Here is a 17259-nt window from a genome sequence, read left to right as displayed (position 1 = left end):
TCACATATTTTTTTACTTAAGTAAAATTTATAAAATAAATGATAGATGTAATATAAAATGAAGGATTACTGGAACGATAAAGATACCTTTGTCATTAATTTATGATCCTCCAGCTTTCCTTATTTTGATGTTATAAATTTCATTTTGCAATAAAAATACCATAACTATGACTCGATTGTCGTGATGGGTGAACTTTTACTTATATACCAATATACCTACAGGTTTGTACGGAACCCTCGGTGCGCGAGTCCAACTCGCACTTGACCGGTTTTTTTTTTTTTGGTATCGGTTCAAATATCGGTTTAAAAAAAAAACCGATACCGATAAACCCGATACCACCAATATCGGTTTTAATATCGGTCCATCCCTACTAATTTATAAATTTAAAAAACAATTTTATTGAACTTTTATCATGATGTGCACTGTATACCCTTTTACTTATACTAGGCAATTTAAACTATACTCATCTCAAATTAATAATTTAACAAATACATTTTTTTATGTTGTATAGCAATTGAATGTCAATACGGCAAGATGAGTACATGGCCTTCATGGCTTCATATATATCATAAGTTATATAACATTAAAACATAACAATTGTCAATTTGTAATTTAAAATTATTAATTTTTTAAAAACATTTGTATTTGCAACTCGTATAATATATAATTTACAACTTAATAAAATATATGAATATACACAAAATTATGTTATCAAGAAAAAGAACAGAAATGTTTGTGTTTTTGTATTGGATTATTTTTATTTTATACTGACATAGTAATATTTACGTTTAAACGAAAAATTTCAAAATGTTTTTAACTTGATAGATTTTTTTTAAATCAACTGAGAAAAGCTAAGTTATTTCAACTGTAAATTAAACTAAATAAGTTCATAAGTTGATTAGAAAATAAACTAACTAGTTAAGTTAAAAAGTTTAAAAAAAAAAATTAACTTTTTAACTTAACTTTAACTTTTTAACTAGTTAATGCCCACCTTTGCCAAAACGTTTTTGTTTACGATTTGCTTACGTTTGCGTCCCGAGCAAGGGCTATAATATTATAATTTATAGCAAACAGAAAAAAAAATCCTGTGCATACAATTAGCATTCATTCATAACAAAAATTATAATTTTAATTACATTTATGAATAAATAGTGATATCATTTTTTATTATACCAACTATAATTATAATTGTAGATTTTATTAATTACAAATTGCAATTTTCAATTCATTATAATCAATGCATTATTATTTATATTTAGAGATTTATATGCAGATATTCCATCAAAAACCGTACGGCGACTTCAACCTGATCTTAAAGAAAATTTAGTAAGATTAAAAATTGAACTTAACTATTTTTAATCATTTATTAATTATTTAATTATTAATATGAATTTAATATATTTTAATATATATTTTAGGGTAAAAATATCAATGCCAATAATGAAAATTCAAATATAATTTCGAAACCTAGGTCTTCAATTCAAGAAAAACGTGTTCATTTTAACAACCGTTCGGGATATTTAGGTAGAACGATCAATCCTCATCAATTGAACGACTCTTCTAAATCAATTGAACAGTTGTCAAAAAATGACCGGCAAAATGTTAGTATAACGAATGTGAATTTCGAGGCTAATATTTCAGATGGAAAATATAATAATGATTGTAAAGTAAACAAATTAACGGTGCGGCGAATTCCTAGAATTGATTTAAAAGCTGATCTAGTCACTCAAAAATTAACTAACATTCAAATACAACCAGATAATAAGCTCTTACGGTAATAGAATATTAATAGTTATGCTTAATTTAAACCAAAATATTTTATTGACCCTAATTTTTTTAATATTATGTTTAGTAATTATAAACCTAATGTAGCTTACCAAGAGTTCGCTTTTGGATTAGAACCGGAAACATGCAAATGCCATTCAGTAATTCAGCCAAAAATATCCAATGATAAAATAGTTGCTCGTCATGAAATACGTAAAATTATATGTGGAATGTTAGATAACACCTCGTCAAACTATTGTCTAAGCGATCGATCAATTAGTAAATTACAAAAAATAATAAACAAGTTGGAAAAAACAAAATCCTTGGATTATAACGATTCAAGTGAAGTAGAAGATCTTATTGAAGAACACAGTATGGTTGGTTTTAGTGAAGAAGTAATAAAAAAAAGACTATTGGAAATAGCCGACAATATGGTAGAGAACGACATTGATGGTACTTAAATAAATACATTAAATTAAAAATGAGTTAATTAGATTAGTATATTTTTTTTGTCATTTTAAATAAAAATTAATTTTTTAGGAATTTCATTTGATCAAATATCTGTAGAAATAGAAAACAATTCTCGTCAAGTATTAAATCGACTAACTAAGATTAAAAACTCTATCGTGGCATTAAATCCATTGGTAGAATTTCCAAATTTACCTACAGACAATAAACTTGATGATGCAGTACAATATGTTGATGAAAATCTTAAAAATCATCATCCTAGCAATATTTTATCCTCAAAAAGTAAAATATTGATATAACAATGTTTAAAATATTGAATATTTTTTTATTTTTTTTTTACAGATCTACATGAAATACCATCAACCGGATGTGTCAGTGTAAAAGACTTTTTGCGTCATGGTTGTAACTTCACAAGTTCGGAAATGTAAACATTTTTGTTATTATGGAAAAAAAATAATTTTGTTATAATACTACTTTTATGTACTTAGGTTTTATGATATTATGCATTATATTTTTATTTTAGATTTAAAAATGCATCAGTTATAAAGGAATGTGGTTCTCAAATTACATTATGTTCCAACGACAACATAAATCAAAATAAAAATATATTTAAGACTCAAAATGCTTTGAACAATCAGAACAATATATCTCAACTGAAAGTAAAAATGTGTACCAATGTGTTTTTGTAATAATCAACTATTTTAATAATTGAAGCAAATAGTCTTAATTGTCATAATTTAGTAAATACATAGTAGCAATACTGACCAGGGCCGGCACTAATGATTTTGTAAACACTAGCAAGATTCAATATTGCTGCTCTTACGACTAATAATTTGATCAGGCTTTTGACCTGCATAAAACTATAAAAGTAAAAGAGTAACATTCTTATTATATATTTATATGTATTGGCACACTTCCTTTAAAATCATAATTCATTACTCAAACTGTTAATATATTTTTTTAATTACTTATTTATTATAGTCAACATATTTTATGAGTATTGTAATTTGTATTATATTTCTTATAATAATATCATTTTTGCTATAATAACATTTATATTAAGATACTAACTGAAACTGAATACTAAATACTAAATGTATCAATAGAATTTAAATTAACTTAAGCTTTACTTTAAAAGTGTACTTAAAGCAGAGGCCTTCAATTTTTGGCTTACTTTGTCACTATTAGAGCTTAGAGGTCTGAGGTCCACAAATACATGTTAAGCATAGCATGTGTTTTTCATTATTCCGTACATGTTTTAATGTTTTTATTAAGAATGTGACCACAGAGATTTTTCAAAAATAATATGTGGCCTGCTGCTTTAAAAAGTTTAAGATCCCTGTTTTAAAGAATAAATACTAGATTCAATTCAAATCATGATAAGATAATAGATCATAATTGGGTTTTTATAATTTTAATTTAGAAAATGTTTTCTCTGTTTCCGTCATAGAACAATATTATAAATGGTTGCCGTTACTATTTACTGCTACGAATTCTGCTAATACAATTATCAATGCTACATAAATATTAAGAAATATTTCTGTTAACTTATTGTAAAATTACCTGTAAATCACTTTCTTTCTTATTTAAACAATATTATTTCTTCAAATTCAATAGAATTTATGTCAAAATTGAATTCAATATTTGACTTTTATTTTATAATATTTCATTCCATTTCATAGTTATTACTTATTACTTATTTGTATTTAATATTACAAATATTGTAAAAAAATGAAAACGATAAACATTGGTCTTAAAATAGCATAGACATTTAGCAACTTTAGTGTCAACTACTAGTGAAGATAATAAAAGTTTACTTTAAAATGTTGTTAGGGGTCTATTCAGTGATTTAAAGTACTTGAGTAAAAGTATTAAAATAGTTTTAAGTACTCAAATAAGTATTTTAAGTACTTTCTCAAAGTACCTATTTGTATTTAAAATCAAATAATAATTTTCAAATACTTTAAAAATTGTTTTTATATATTTTCTGTTTTAATTTTGATTATATGAAATAAAAATATAAATTGAGAATATACACAATAGTATATTTGTTTACTGATAATCAAATATTTTGACATAGAAAACAGTAGAGTTTAAAGTTACACTGAATGATGCAGTGTAAAATATATGCTGTATAGAATTAATGTAAAACATAACAATTGGTTTAGTTGATTTATAAGGAAAAACTATATTTTTAAAAATTTGAAAGTACCAATCTATAAATACTTTTTCAAAGTATTTACATTTGTACTTAAATATACAATATTTCAATTTCAAATACCTTTAAAAAGTATCTTTTACAAGACTAGATCTATATAAAATGCATGGGATTATCATAAGATTTAAATTTTAAATGCAAATTTTTTTTTACGTCAAACTCAAACTTGTTCTAACTATTTAAAACATCCAGTTTTTTTGAAAATTGTCTTGTTTGTTTTAGAACATCTTCAAATTTATCATTAATATCAGGGACGGCCTGGGAGAAAAATGTAGGTACTATCCAAGCCACATTTCTATGTATACGTCACAGACGTAACTGTGTGGGTTTTTTTTTTTTTGGGGGGGGGGGGGCTGATCATATGTTATAACCCACGGGTTACTTTTCATGTAATGTCAAGTGGGCTACAGCCCCCTCAACATTTCAGCCCTATAGTTTACTCATTATTAATAATAACTTGAAAAACTAGCATTATTGCTAAGCAACTATTAATTAAAATGGATAAATTTATATTTTCTTGTACCTATGTACAATGTTTTAAATAAATTTTAAAATATTATAAATTTAATTCGTAGTATAATATTTTTTTCCTAATTAATTAATAAAATACCGCTTCTGTAAAAAGAGTTCTTGATGCTGTTGTAGCCTTGTACCTTTATCACCTATTCCCCAAACCGGCCCTGCTGGCTATTGACTGCTGATGTCCTGCTTAGAAAGAAACATACCACAAACCAGAATTGGACTCTCAATGATAATAAAACAATATTATACACATATTAAAAGTACCTTAATATTAATATTCTTAATCATATGGTTTAAACATTATAAATTAATTAATATAAGATTAATCATAGTTATTTATTTTTGTTTTCAATTAGTTTTAAATCAGTGTAACTTTATTTTTTAGAAGAATCACCTAAAATTTCAAGATCAGAGTACATTATTTGAAGATTCTGTATCATCTCAACCTCAATCAAGCCATTCAAGTATAATATTAAAACATCAACTGAAGCTATCTGATGATGAAAATCAAAATAATGATGTATGTATACAATTTTACATTATATTTTCTTATCTAATAATTAACTAGAGTAATAATGAGTATTAGTTTAATATATGTATTAAAATCTTGAATTTAAAATAGAAAAATTATGGTTGTATGACTACGACAAATGGATATGATTGGGAATCTGAGAATAGTTTGAAGATAAATACACTTTGTAAAACCAATAATGAAACAATATTAACGAGTAAGTTTTTAGAATTTTAATTGTGTTATTAAAACAAAAACAATTCTATAATATTTTATTCAGAAAGCGATCAATTAACTAAATTTGAGAAGGATAAAAACACAAATATGTTGAAGATAAATACAAATATTGAACATTTACCTATCAAGGATACCAGTAAGGATTATGATAATCTTCAGTCAAACATACAAGAGTGGCAATTAAGTTCTTTATCATCATTGACATCCAATAACTATCAACAAACAGATAAAGCACAAATTCTAGCCAAAAAAACTAAAAGTTTTGCTTCAACTACTTCTTCAATGGTAATAATAAATTATAATTACCTAGGTACCTATGTTGAAACTTAATTCAATTTTATTATAAGACTAGAAAGAAATCAAAATAATAACAAAATAGTATCAGTTTAGTAATTTGTACTACTTTACTTCTAAATGCAAGTTGTAACTGTGTTTTTAGTAAGACCAGAACAAAATGATAAATAATTGAGAAATTTATACATTTACACATTTAAAAGGAGTTCTGGAGAAGTTTGATTTTTTTTTTTTGTACATGGCGCGATGTCCAGAAGTTCGAAGGATCTAAAAACAAATTTTACAGCTTCTATTAAGTACCAAATAAAAATTATATTTTCATAAATATTAATTTGTTTTTATATTTTAGACTTGGAGCGATGAATGTATTGATTTTACAATGATGTTTGTTTTTTTCATTGTTTGTGTCTGTGTACACGATAAGTAGTCTAAATAATGCTTCAATTTTCAACTTCAATATCTTGTTCAATGAGAAAGTGAATCAAGTTGGTGCATTAGGGAGGTAAAAATTCCCAGTAGTTTACAAAACCACCGAAAAAAATTAGGAAAACAGGAAATTTTTACACAAAATTGGTTTTAGACAAAATCAATTTTGGTTTTTGGTATAACTCTAAAGCGAATGACCGTAAACATATCAAATTTCAATGTTTATTTGATCTATTCTCATACTTGACACAATTTTCAAGTTGTTTAGAGATATTTTCAATTTTCAAATTTAGATTTTAAGCGGAGCGAGGAAGTTAGTGGTTTTTTTTATTTCTTCTATAATAATTGTAAATTGCGTTTTATTTGTTGGGTCAAAAAGCCTGAAAATTGAATACAAGGCTCCTGCTATATTGTTACAATAGCAATTGAAAAATATTAAAAATACAGTCATCATTTTTTTTTACAAGCATTTAAAGTTAGAATTTTGGCAAAATTTATCAAGTTGAAAATTTAACAATGATTTTGTAGTAAAAAATTTATAAAATGTTCAAATTGTATTCACAATATCATCAAATATACTTACTAATATCATAGGCTGACTGACTGTTTTTGCTCAGAAACGTTTTTCTTGTACATGATAATATTATATCAATGAATTCAAATTTAACACAATCCACTACAGTGATCATGACTGCAGTGACCCACTTGTAATATACCGTACAGCAGAGCGACACCCAGGGGCGCCGATCTATATTTTATGTTATGGAGAAAAAATTCTGGTGTGAGACCCACCTCTACTTAAAAAAATTTTTTAGCTATTCTTGAACAGTGCATTATAATCGCGATATACTGCCTGGTGACCTGCCATACTCATACTATTATTGCCTATTCTTTACACTTACCATCATTTTTAAATTAAGATGATGTTTATATATTAAATACCACTAATGGCTGATGACTTTTTATCGCCCACCCGCCCACCTGACCCAAACATAAATAGTTCTGGGGAATTATCCCCAGTTGATACCCGTGTTCGGCACCACTAGCGACACCCACTTGCCCACTTTTTTAATTTTAATCTTATATTGCGGTTTATATAAGTTCCAAGTACATTTTAATGACTAAAGAAATTAATAGTTATAAGATTCATTCAGTAGATTTTGGTATATCTGTGGTATTGTCATAACTCATTAGTAATATGTAAAGTATGCTTACTATCCTAAAGTCCCCCTAAGCAGGATTTAAAATTATATGGAATAGATAAAGAGTACACTGTGGTTTTTAATATTAATACAATTTTGAGTGTTCTACATATATTTAAATAATTTTTATTACTTAAAAGTTAAAATTAAAAAATAACTTAAAAATGTTATTACATTGTCAAAAATAATTTTGGACGCAAAGTCCTAATATTAATGAGACCAAATTAATAATTAAATTAAAATTACAAATTTTTCATTTTTGAGATATTTTTCTTTTAATCCATTCATATTCTAGCACACTCCTCTAGAATATAAATTATGTAATGATTAAATACAAAAATGTTTAATTTTAATTAATTAAGTATGTTTCTTAAAATAAAATATTATCAATATAATAGAAATTAGAGATGTTAATTATATTTTCTTTAGGACTTTATTAAAGTATTTATGTTGATGTCACACCCGCATGTGTTATCTCTGTCTTACAAATGTACAACATAGAAAAAACTGTTTTGCGCGGGACAACTTTTATCTTTCTGTGTTTGTTATAGTGGCTCCCAAATTTCTGAACATATAGGGTGGAAAATTATCTACAGAAGAGCGTGTTCATATTTTAGATAACATAAATACAATAAAAGTTATTTGCTTCTAAACATTTGGTTTTTTTGTTTTTTTCATTTACTTATAAAAAATGATTATATTATAGTGGTATTAAAAAAAAAGCACTCTTTTGCACATATAAAGTTCTTCTTTAAGTGTTGTGATAATTTGGTAGTTCTACAACAAATATGGTGTGAGAAAAGTTGTCCAGCGCAAAACAGTTTTTGCTATGTTGTACATTTGTAAGACGCAGACAACACATGCGGGTGTGACATCCTTTTAAGTATTATACCTATTGTAGTTGTCTTAATGTCCACACGGCTATACATAAAATACAAAATATATATTATAATATTAGGTATTACATTATATACTATGAAAAGTATATTCTAAGTAAGCATATAAAATAGTGAGATGATAAAATAAATTGAAGTAAGTTCTTTGTATGGTATATATATTATATTTAATACCAGACTAATTGACTAAGTGAACATATAATATGTAAATAATTATGATGTTGATGTAATTCATAATTTGTGAACTATTAAATACTAATATTTTATTATTATTTGCTTTTGATATAGATTTCATTGAAACAGTCTACTCAAGAAGTTGAAAGTGAAGCTGAAAGTTTAACTAGTCTTGGAGAAGTTAACTATTTTTCTAAATGATTCACAATGTACTCGTTTTCTAGAGAAGTTAAACATAAATAAATAGTTTAATTTTATTTAATTGTTCAAAGAATTATTATGATTTGCTTATAAAAAAATATTTAAAATAAAAGTTACTTCCTTGTTTCTAATAATTTGAGGAGTTATATAACAAGACATAATAAGTTTAAAAATATATCTACAAAAATGTCATAATCTTTGTCAATAATTTAATCAAGATGTACCTACCTTCATTTTAATATACAACATTTATGAATAATAATTGATGTATTATTCTTACATTTTTTTTTTATGATGTAGGAAAGTGTTTATTGAGATTTTTGATTGGTATTTTAGTTTTTTAAAAGAATATTGCTGGATTGCTAAGAAATTAATTAATAGTTCACTAAAATTTAATGGACCAACCATGGGCCATGAATTATGTTTAACTGTTTGAGGGTCCACTAGTCATTAGAATTATAAATAAATTTAAAATTTTTAAAATTAAAAATAATAATAATACATATAAGTTACAAATTTACAATTCTTAAAAATTAATGTTTAAGATTGATTATATACAGGTCTGGGAGTGGTTAAAGATTTAAAAAGTGACTGATGTCCATAAGCATAGTCAATTTATGTATCACTATCACATACTTGACTGTGTAATGGACATAAGTGACTGAATTTAATCATAAAAGTGACCTATATTTAAGTATGTTTCCTAACAACTTACTGTTATTATTATTTTTCTTTAAGACTCAAAATATATTTAATTGATTCTTACTTAGTTATTTACATACAAATTTCAAAAAATAATGATTATAATAAATAGATACAAATATTTGTTCCAAATTTAAAATGGACTTTTGGTTCGAATGTGGAAAGTGGTTTATGAAAGTGTTTTCAAAAATTATTTATGGAACATAAGACAAGTCTATCGGAACAAATTTTTGTGGAAATAAAGTTTATTTAACAAAGTTAAATTAAAAAGTCTTTATTTATGAACATCTAACGACTACCCAACAAATAACAAAAAAAATAAATTGTAAATTAGGGAAATTTGGATACTTATCGACATACCTCACACAAGTGACCTAAAGGCTAAAAGTGACTCAATTTCAAAAAGTTGACTTACTTTCAGCCCCATAAATATAGGTCTTCTAGTTTTATTCACATATCTGTTGGTAATAGAAGACAATAGACGTCAGGAGATTCTCCTGACTCGTAGCCAAATCGTAGAAAATAGGACTACCCCTGTGACCTGCAATCACTATTCCAGGCTACATCGCCAAACATCAATGTAAAAGGTGAAACCATAATATATTTCAGATTATAAAACTGAAACTATAAATTGTCATTTTAAAATCAGAAATAATTTATAAAGGCATAGAAGATAGAACGTTATTTACAATTTCCATAAAGCTAATTATGAAAAAATTGAAATACATCCAAACTCTGAATGTTTAACGTTAAAAGAATTTGTGTTAAATTAATTTATAAGCTTGCATTTTTGTCAATAGTTATTAGTTAGACAAAATATTTATGGTTATTCATAGTTCTTACGACATTATAATATAGTTTATAATAAATACTTAATATTTTAATACTTATAATAAATACTTCTATGTTTACATGTATTAGTAATTTCGTAACTATTGAACGTAAAACACAATGGTCAACAGTATATAGTCAATACTCAATATGATTTTGAATTATAAAAAAATAAAAATGTTAACTAAATTATTCAAGCAATATAATATAAGGGTCTTGATTAAACAGCAATTGATGAAAATTAATTGTATTAATATACTCCATATATTATACACCATCAAAGCTTAACAATAAATACACGGGGCCCATATAGAGGGGGTGGGACACTGGCTACAATTGCCCGGGTCAAATTTTTTTTTGCACCTGGGCGCAAAATGTCTAAATGCACTGTGAATAATGAATATACTATAATATGGTATACCAACTAATAAAATCTCAAAATGATATAAATAACTAAGGCTCTACATAGAATGGGTATGCTATGCCATAATTTGGAGACTCATTTATCATTTATCAATGATAAAATGACAAAATAAAGGGGGAGAAATTCAAATTCACATAACATTATTAGTTGCAAAATGGCGGCGTAGCATACCTGTATCTATAGTGCCCTAAAATAACATGACAAAACAGATTTCTATTATGTCTTGAAAAATATTATGGGCATTTCCATACTGGCTAGCTAGGTGTCGGTTGTGTGGTTGGTGGTCAGAGGGTACTGAGTGATGACGAAAATTATTATTAGTAATTTTGAATGACCCGAAGATTAGCGGGAACATATTTGAGGTTAAAAACAAAATGTGTGCGTTTACATCATTATTTGTAAAGTTTAATCGCCAAGTTAAAATAACCACGACTATGTGCATAATAAAATGTTGAGCTTTGCGTTCGGCTAGGCAATCGATCAAATATTTTAATGTAATTGAATAGTTTTTCAATAAATCACATAACCTCAAATATCGTGGAAAACAAAAAACAAACGGTTGGTCCACCTCTCTTCGTTACCACTCTATTATCGTGTGCCGCCACAAGCGTCATCCCCGCGATCTTCACACGACACCCCATCATAGCGTACCGCAACCACACTACCACTGTCCACTTGTCTTTTCTCTCTCCGCTCGTGCTTCACCGGTTCCCGCGATTTATTTGTTGATATTGTTGACATCTCCCGATCGGCGGACGAACCGACGAAAGCGTTAACGACGACGCGACGACCTAGCAGAATTCTCGTGTTTTACTCTCTCATTTTGTTATCGCCTATCGGCTTCTTAAACGACTTCTGCGGTACAGATCCTGCTTGTGCGTTCAGCGTTATCGCGACAACGTCTCCGTCATTCGTCCCACCGAAAATCGCATCCATGTAATCCGATTGACTGGTGGCGTGTTTCCCGGGCATAGATTAAAGAATAGTGTTCCCGGGCAACTGTGGCGTTCGAAGACATTTGCACAACGATAATTGGACGCGTCCGTCCTGCTCATCACACGTGAATCGCGCGTTTCCTGCCGGATAACGCCGCCGGCACATCCTGTATTACAAACGAGTACGTATGCATCCACATGATAGCTGTAGACTTGCAGTTATAAGTGGTTTTATATTATTATAAAGTGTATGAGCATATTATGCATTATAATTGAAAAATTGTATTCGTAGTTCAACTACGGATGAGTTTTGTGTGACACAATTTGTGTCAAACAAAAACGCATCTTGTGTGGTCATCTGAATCGTCTTAACATTATTCTCCGATGACTAAAATTTAGTAAAAAATATTCCAACCGTAACAACACCCTATAGGTCTATGGAGAGAAGTTATCCAATTTCGTTTCATTCAAAACCTTTTGGGGCACTGCGTTATAGGATCTGATCATACTACTTCAACGCAATTTTTGGTTGACATATGTTTACCTAAACGTAGAATGGTGATATGGTATAAGAGTATACCTATTGTATGATTGAATGTTATTTTTATTCATACCTCTGAATTATGAACTGATTTATTTTGAATTTTCAATTACTGTGCGGTTACAAGAACTTTACAACACGTTAAAAATTTACTTGCCAATATTCTATCTCTCGAAATAGGTTTATATGAAAACCTCTTTGTAATAATAAACGTAAGTTCTACATAAATATGTAACATGCTAAGTAGTATTGATTGTATTTATTATATTAACTTGCATACTTTCAAATTTGACACTCAACAATTGATGTAAATACAAATAATTGTATTTTGTTACTTTACCGGACACCCTTTTTTTTGCAATTTTTCCGCAGGACTTTGAGTTTGGCAACCGGAGCCGGCAGATGTAGGGAGCTACTATAGAGTGTTGAGCGTATGCGTAAAAACTTAAAATTCGAAACTGCATTAGCATATAACTTCAAAACGTAGTTTGGCTATCTAATTTTGATTGCACAGTCGTTCTTAACCCGTTGAAGTACATAGGTTTCAAAAAAAAATAATTAATATTCGTAACAGGTGCAGTAAACTAGTGACGCGCGAATGCGCAAAAATCGTAAAATAGCAAACTTCATTAAGCTTGCTATAACTTCGAAACTAAGTCCGACCGCCAAATTCTGACTTCACCATCGTTCTCAGTATAGTTAACTACATAAGTCTAAAAAGAAAAATTGCAAAATAAAGGGTGTCCGGTAAAGTAACAAAGTTCCCAAATAATATGATAATTTATATGAAAATATAATATTAGTAGGTTACTTACCTAGTTTAGCACTATTAGCATGATAAACTGCGTTTATCGTGAGTTCTCGTGTGTAGGTACTCAATCACATAAATTTATTAACCTGCTGATAGTCACTCTATGACCAAAACACCCTAACTTAATTAATATGTTCTATTACACAACAATTGAAGAAAAAAAAGTGGACATTTTTAATTATTATATATTTGAACCTATGTTTAAGAGGATGTTACACTTATATGTGTTACAAACTGTTTTATGCGAGTAAGAATCACTAGAGCTGTAATCCAAGCTAAGCAACCTAATTTTCACACTATAAAGAATTTACTGTGCAACATTGTTTTTATTTTTCTGATATCGGAAGTAAAAAAAAGTTTTTCAAGTTTGGAAAATTCAAAATAAATTAATTTTTAAACAATAAGAACTTTTTTCTTACCTATATGTGATATGGAAATATTAAAAACAATGTTGCACAGTCAATGCTCTCCTCTTTCTTTACTCTGTGCCACAAGAGGAGTAACCCGTGTCCCGACCAAATCGCGGTCGAATCCGCGCATCCCCTACCTATTTAATTTGTATTGTACCTAATTTGTATTTAATTATTTAAGGATTTTTTTCCCTCAAAAGATTTTTTAAATTTAGTTAAGTTGTTAATTGTTTCAATACAATTCGACTTTTAATAATTCTATGTTTTTTTTATGGCAAGTGCATATCAACGGTGGAAAGGAAAAAGGGCGTAAACAACGTTCTTGACAAAATTTGTTTTTTTTTAATTAAGGCGTAAACGACATAATTCTGCATCGATTGTGCTCACCTGATTATCGATATGTTGATTATTGACGAAGTTATATTCGATAATAAAATAATCGATAGTTGCAAGGCGTAAACGCCATCGATCAATTTAAAGAGTAACCACCAAATAACAGGCTTAAGCGACAAAACAATATTTTTGAGCGTAACTACCATAGCTGTTTATAATAATTATAAATATTTTTTATCGGTTATAATTAATTATTAGTTATTATAATTATTGATAATATCTATAAATTTTGTTTTGTTCATTTTTATTATTATTATTATGCTGATTGTAACCACCAAAATTCAGGTTAATAACAGGTTAATAACAAGAATAAGGCATAAGCACCAAAAAGCGTAAACGACATACTACCAATAATGTTAGACGTAAGCACCAAAATAGTATATAAATTAACATGACTGGTAAAAAAAATAACAATTCTTAATTTATTATGTTACTAACTTATTTAGAATATAATTATCTAAAAGAATTGTTTAGGTGAAAATGCAATGCAATTATTTTGAACCGCTTTTAAAGTTAAAAAAAATTCAGAAAAAAACGGTTGTTTGGCTCTCCTGTAAAATTTATAAAATGTCACTTACGCCGTTTTTCCTTTCCACCGTCGATATTTAGATGGTATAGTCTCCATAACTACATATTTTTTTTAAATTATCAGTTTTCCGCCATCTATTTTTTATAACAAATAATCTGTATACCTAATACTATTATGTATGGATAGGTCAAACCATGACAAAATAAATAATATTACTAATAATTTAGTAGGTATATTAGCAACAATAGGACTCACTTTTGCTCCAGCTGATAGTCTGACACATCCTACTCTCCACAGCTCTTGTTAATGTTTGCCTTATATAATTTGTTAAATTATCTGGCAAAAACCAAAAGACAATCTCACATGACCTCACCCATATACTTACATACTATCATATTATTATATTCTACCAACAAAAGGAGTAAAACTAGGCTTTTATTGACGGAATGTGAAGTGGTTGGAGAACAAAGTTGTGGACATACCTATTTACTTTGTAGTTTGTGGTGAGTTAAACTACGATTATCATGAACTCGAAATTTAAACTTCTTTTATTACTCAAATCTATTTTTTACTTCAACATTTAAATTAACTGATAAAGGATATATGAGAAATACTGGAAATTAAAATAGTATTCTGGGGTGTGGTTATATATATATTTATATTAGTATTTTAACTTAATTTTTCTTAAACTGTTAGGTACTAATGTTAAGTTTGAAATACCTATATTAAATTTTGAGTATTAATTTCCAACAAACTTCAAAATAGTTTGAATTTCTCAAAGTTGGGATAAAGTCCAAGAACTCATCCTTACTATTATCACAGATTATATTTTATATAATATAAGTTTGAATATGCGTTTTATATAATCTGTGCTATTATGTAACTAATAATATTTTAGCTATATTTTTTTTCCATTTGATTTTGAATTAGTTTTTGTATTTTTTACATTTTCAACATGTTTGTTTGAATATTTTATATTTTTCATGCGTATCTATATTTTATCAATTTAAATTTTTAACTTCCAAACCCCTAGTATGGAGTAATACGAATTAAATTTTTTAGCTTGTATGCCATGAGAAATATTACTATGGATTATCATAGTAGATATAGTTTCTAGCACCAACAAAGTCATTTTCAAATATATATTTATTTTTATCTTTTATATCTTAAAAAATATATTAATAATATTTTACTAATTTTGTATTATTCTAGGTATCAACAATGGATAAATCGGAGAGGAAGAAATCTGCTGGTTTAAAAGTAATAATTAAATTTTAATATATTAAGTAAAAATTGTATTAACTAATTCTATGTCACATTGATTTTTTAGTAATATGACTTTAAAATAATATAATAGAGATGTTTTGAGTAGAAAATCTGGTACTAAGTCGAGTACCAAGTACTGGCCGAGTAAAATTGTTTATACTAACTGGGTATCGGGTATTGGCCAAGAAAAATTTATAGTACTAACCAGGTATCGAGTCAGGGACGCAACCCAGGGGGGGGTCCCCCCTTGAGTATTTCAAAATGGAACATTTTTAATTCATTTAGGAATATAATAAAATATTATATAATACATTTTATTGATTTACTTAACTAAATAATTTTGTTTACAAACCGTTATCAGTTATCACAATTGTCATTTTCTTTTATCTTAGTCCGTGATATCCATGGACAAAGAGATAAGCAGTCGTCCCAAAACTTATAATGACCCAAGAATCGAAAATCAAAATAGTACTACCAACCATTTTGACTGTGGTTATAGACATATTTTACCCTAAACATGTTTACTTTTTAACGTTTAAAACTTAAAGAAACTCTACTTCCGAATCGAGATTGAATGGACTAGCTGCTCTCAATATCCACTATGATATTAACATCAAGTCCGAAGAAGTAATACAGCGTTTATCGAATTCAAAGCGTCATTTAGACTTTTATTTTATAATTTTATATCATATATAATATATTACATTTATTATTAATATGATAACACAAATAAAAAATACATTTATTATTAACATGATTATTAATTTTTATATTTGTAGTAAAATTTACATTTTATTATTTTAATGTAGGTTCAGTATATTACTCAGGCGGCACTACTTGAGTGCCCTCACTTATCTGTCGTTCTCGCTATGTAAATATCTTGTATCAAAATTACCTATTGTACAGAAATGTTGTATGGATTGTAATTAAAAATATTTTTAATAATAATAATAAAAATAAATTACAATATTGGGTAAAATCAATAAAATAAATAATATAAATTAAAAAATATAGGCGCCATAATTTTAATTATGCATTATGTTGTTGTTGAAGTGTACTTTTTTTTACAATTGGGAAAAGTTTTTTGATTTATTACGTAGTCTATATTACAATTTAAAGCTTCTAAAGTAGCCTGAAGAAAATATACAGAATCTCGAATACTTAATTGACATCTATCTAACGCTCCGGCCAGTTTTGGTGTTATAAAATTTATTTTTCCGCGGAATTATTTTTTTTAGTTGGTGGTTCTATTGACTGTAAAGAATTAATGCTGGTCTCAAATTCCGATATATCACTACTCTCTAGCCTATCAGTTTCTAAATTTTGCTCAAATGAATTATCGAGTAATGTCGAAGTTGAAGCACAATTTTAAATATACATTTCTTTTCTTTTCGTTGAATGTGAATATTTGCTTATATTGCTCCTTTAATATCTATACCTCCGAGACAACCAGGACGTCCGGGTAAACGCTGGTTTATTAGAAACTTTTTATCAATTTCAATTT

At 27.5% G+C, this 17259-nt stretch overlaps 2 protein-coding genes across 4 annotated transcripts in view; both read left to right on the top strand.

The window, feature by feature from the left end:
* Positions 1-9148, top strand: part of LOC100571100 (probable serine/threonine-protein kinase DDB_G0283337) — a 14138-nt gene extending 4990 nt beyond the window's left edge. Inside the window, exons 4-13 of the mRNA XM_029486395.1 lie at positions 1260-1326; positions 1419-1774; positions 1853-2217; positions 2305-2514; positions 2575-2656; positions 2756-2891; positions 5358-5492; positions 5595-5700; positions 5764-6005; positions 8827-9148. Of these exons, the coding sequence (XP_029342255.1) occupies positions 1260-1326; positions 1419-1774; positions 1853-2217; positions 2305-2514; positions 2575-2656; positions 2756-2891; positions 5358-5492; positions 5595-5700; positions 5764-6005; positions 8827-8913 (1786 nt within the window). The 3' untranslated portion in view covers positions 8914-9148. The remainder of the gene's footprint in view (positions 1-1259; positions 1327-1418; positions 1775-1852; positions 2218-2304; positions 2515-2574; positions 2657-2755; positions 2892-5357; positions 5493-5594; positions 5701-5763; positions 6006-8826) is intronic.
* A 2355-nt stretch (positions 9149-11503) lies between these two features.
* Positions 11504-17259, top strand: part of LOC100160811 — an 80083-nt gene continuing 74327 nt past the window's right edge. For 2 of the 3 annotated variants that reach the window (XM_029488604.1, XM_029488603.1), the window contains exons 1-2: positions 11504-11987; positions 15702-15749. In XM_029488604.1, the coding sequence (XP_029344464.1) occupies positions 15711-15749 (39 nt within the window). In that variant the 5' untranslated portion in view covers positions 11504-11987; positions 15702-15710. The remainder of the gene's footprint in view (positions 11988-15701; positions 15750-17259) is intronic. The other variant, XM_029488606.1, reaches the window with a different exon arrangement.

This window comes from Acyrthosiphon pisum, chromosome A1 (assembly GCF_005508785.2).
Source record: "Acyrthosiphon pisum isolate AL4f chromosome A1, pea_aphid_22Mar2018_4r6ur, whole genome shotgun sequence".
Taxonomy (NCBI): Eukaryota; Metazoa; Arthropoda; class Insecta; order Hemiptera; family Aphididae; genus Acyrthosiphon; species Acyrthosiphon pisum.
Note: the sequence above shows the minus strand (reverse complement) of the source record. Positions and strands in the feature narration are given on the sequence as shown.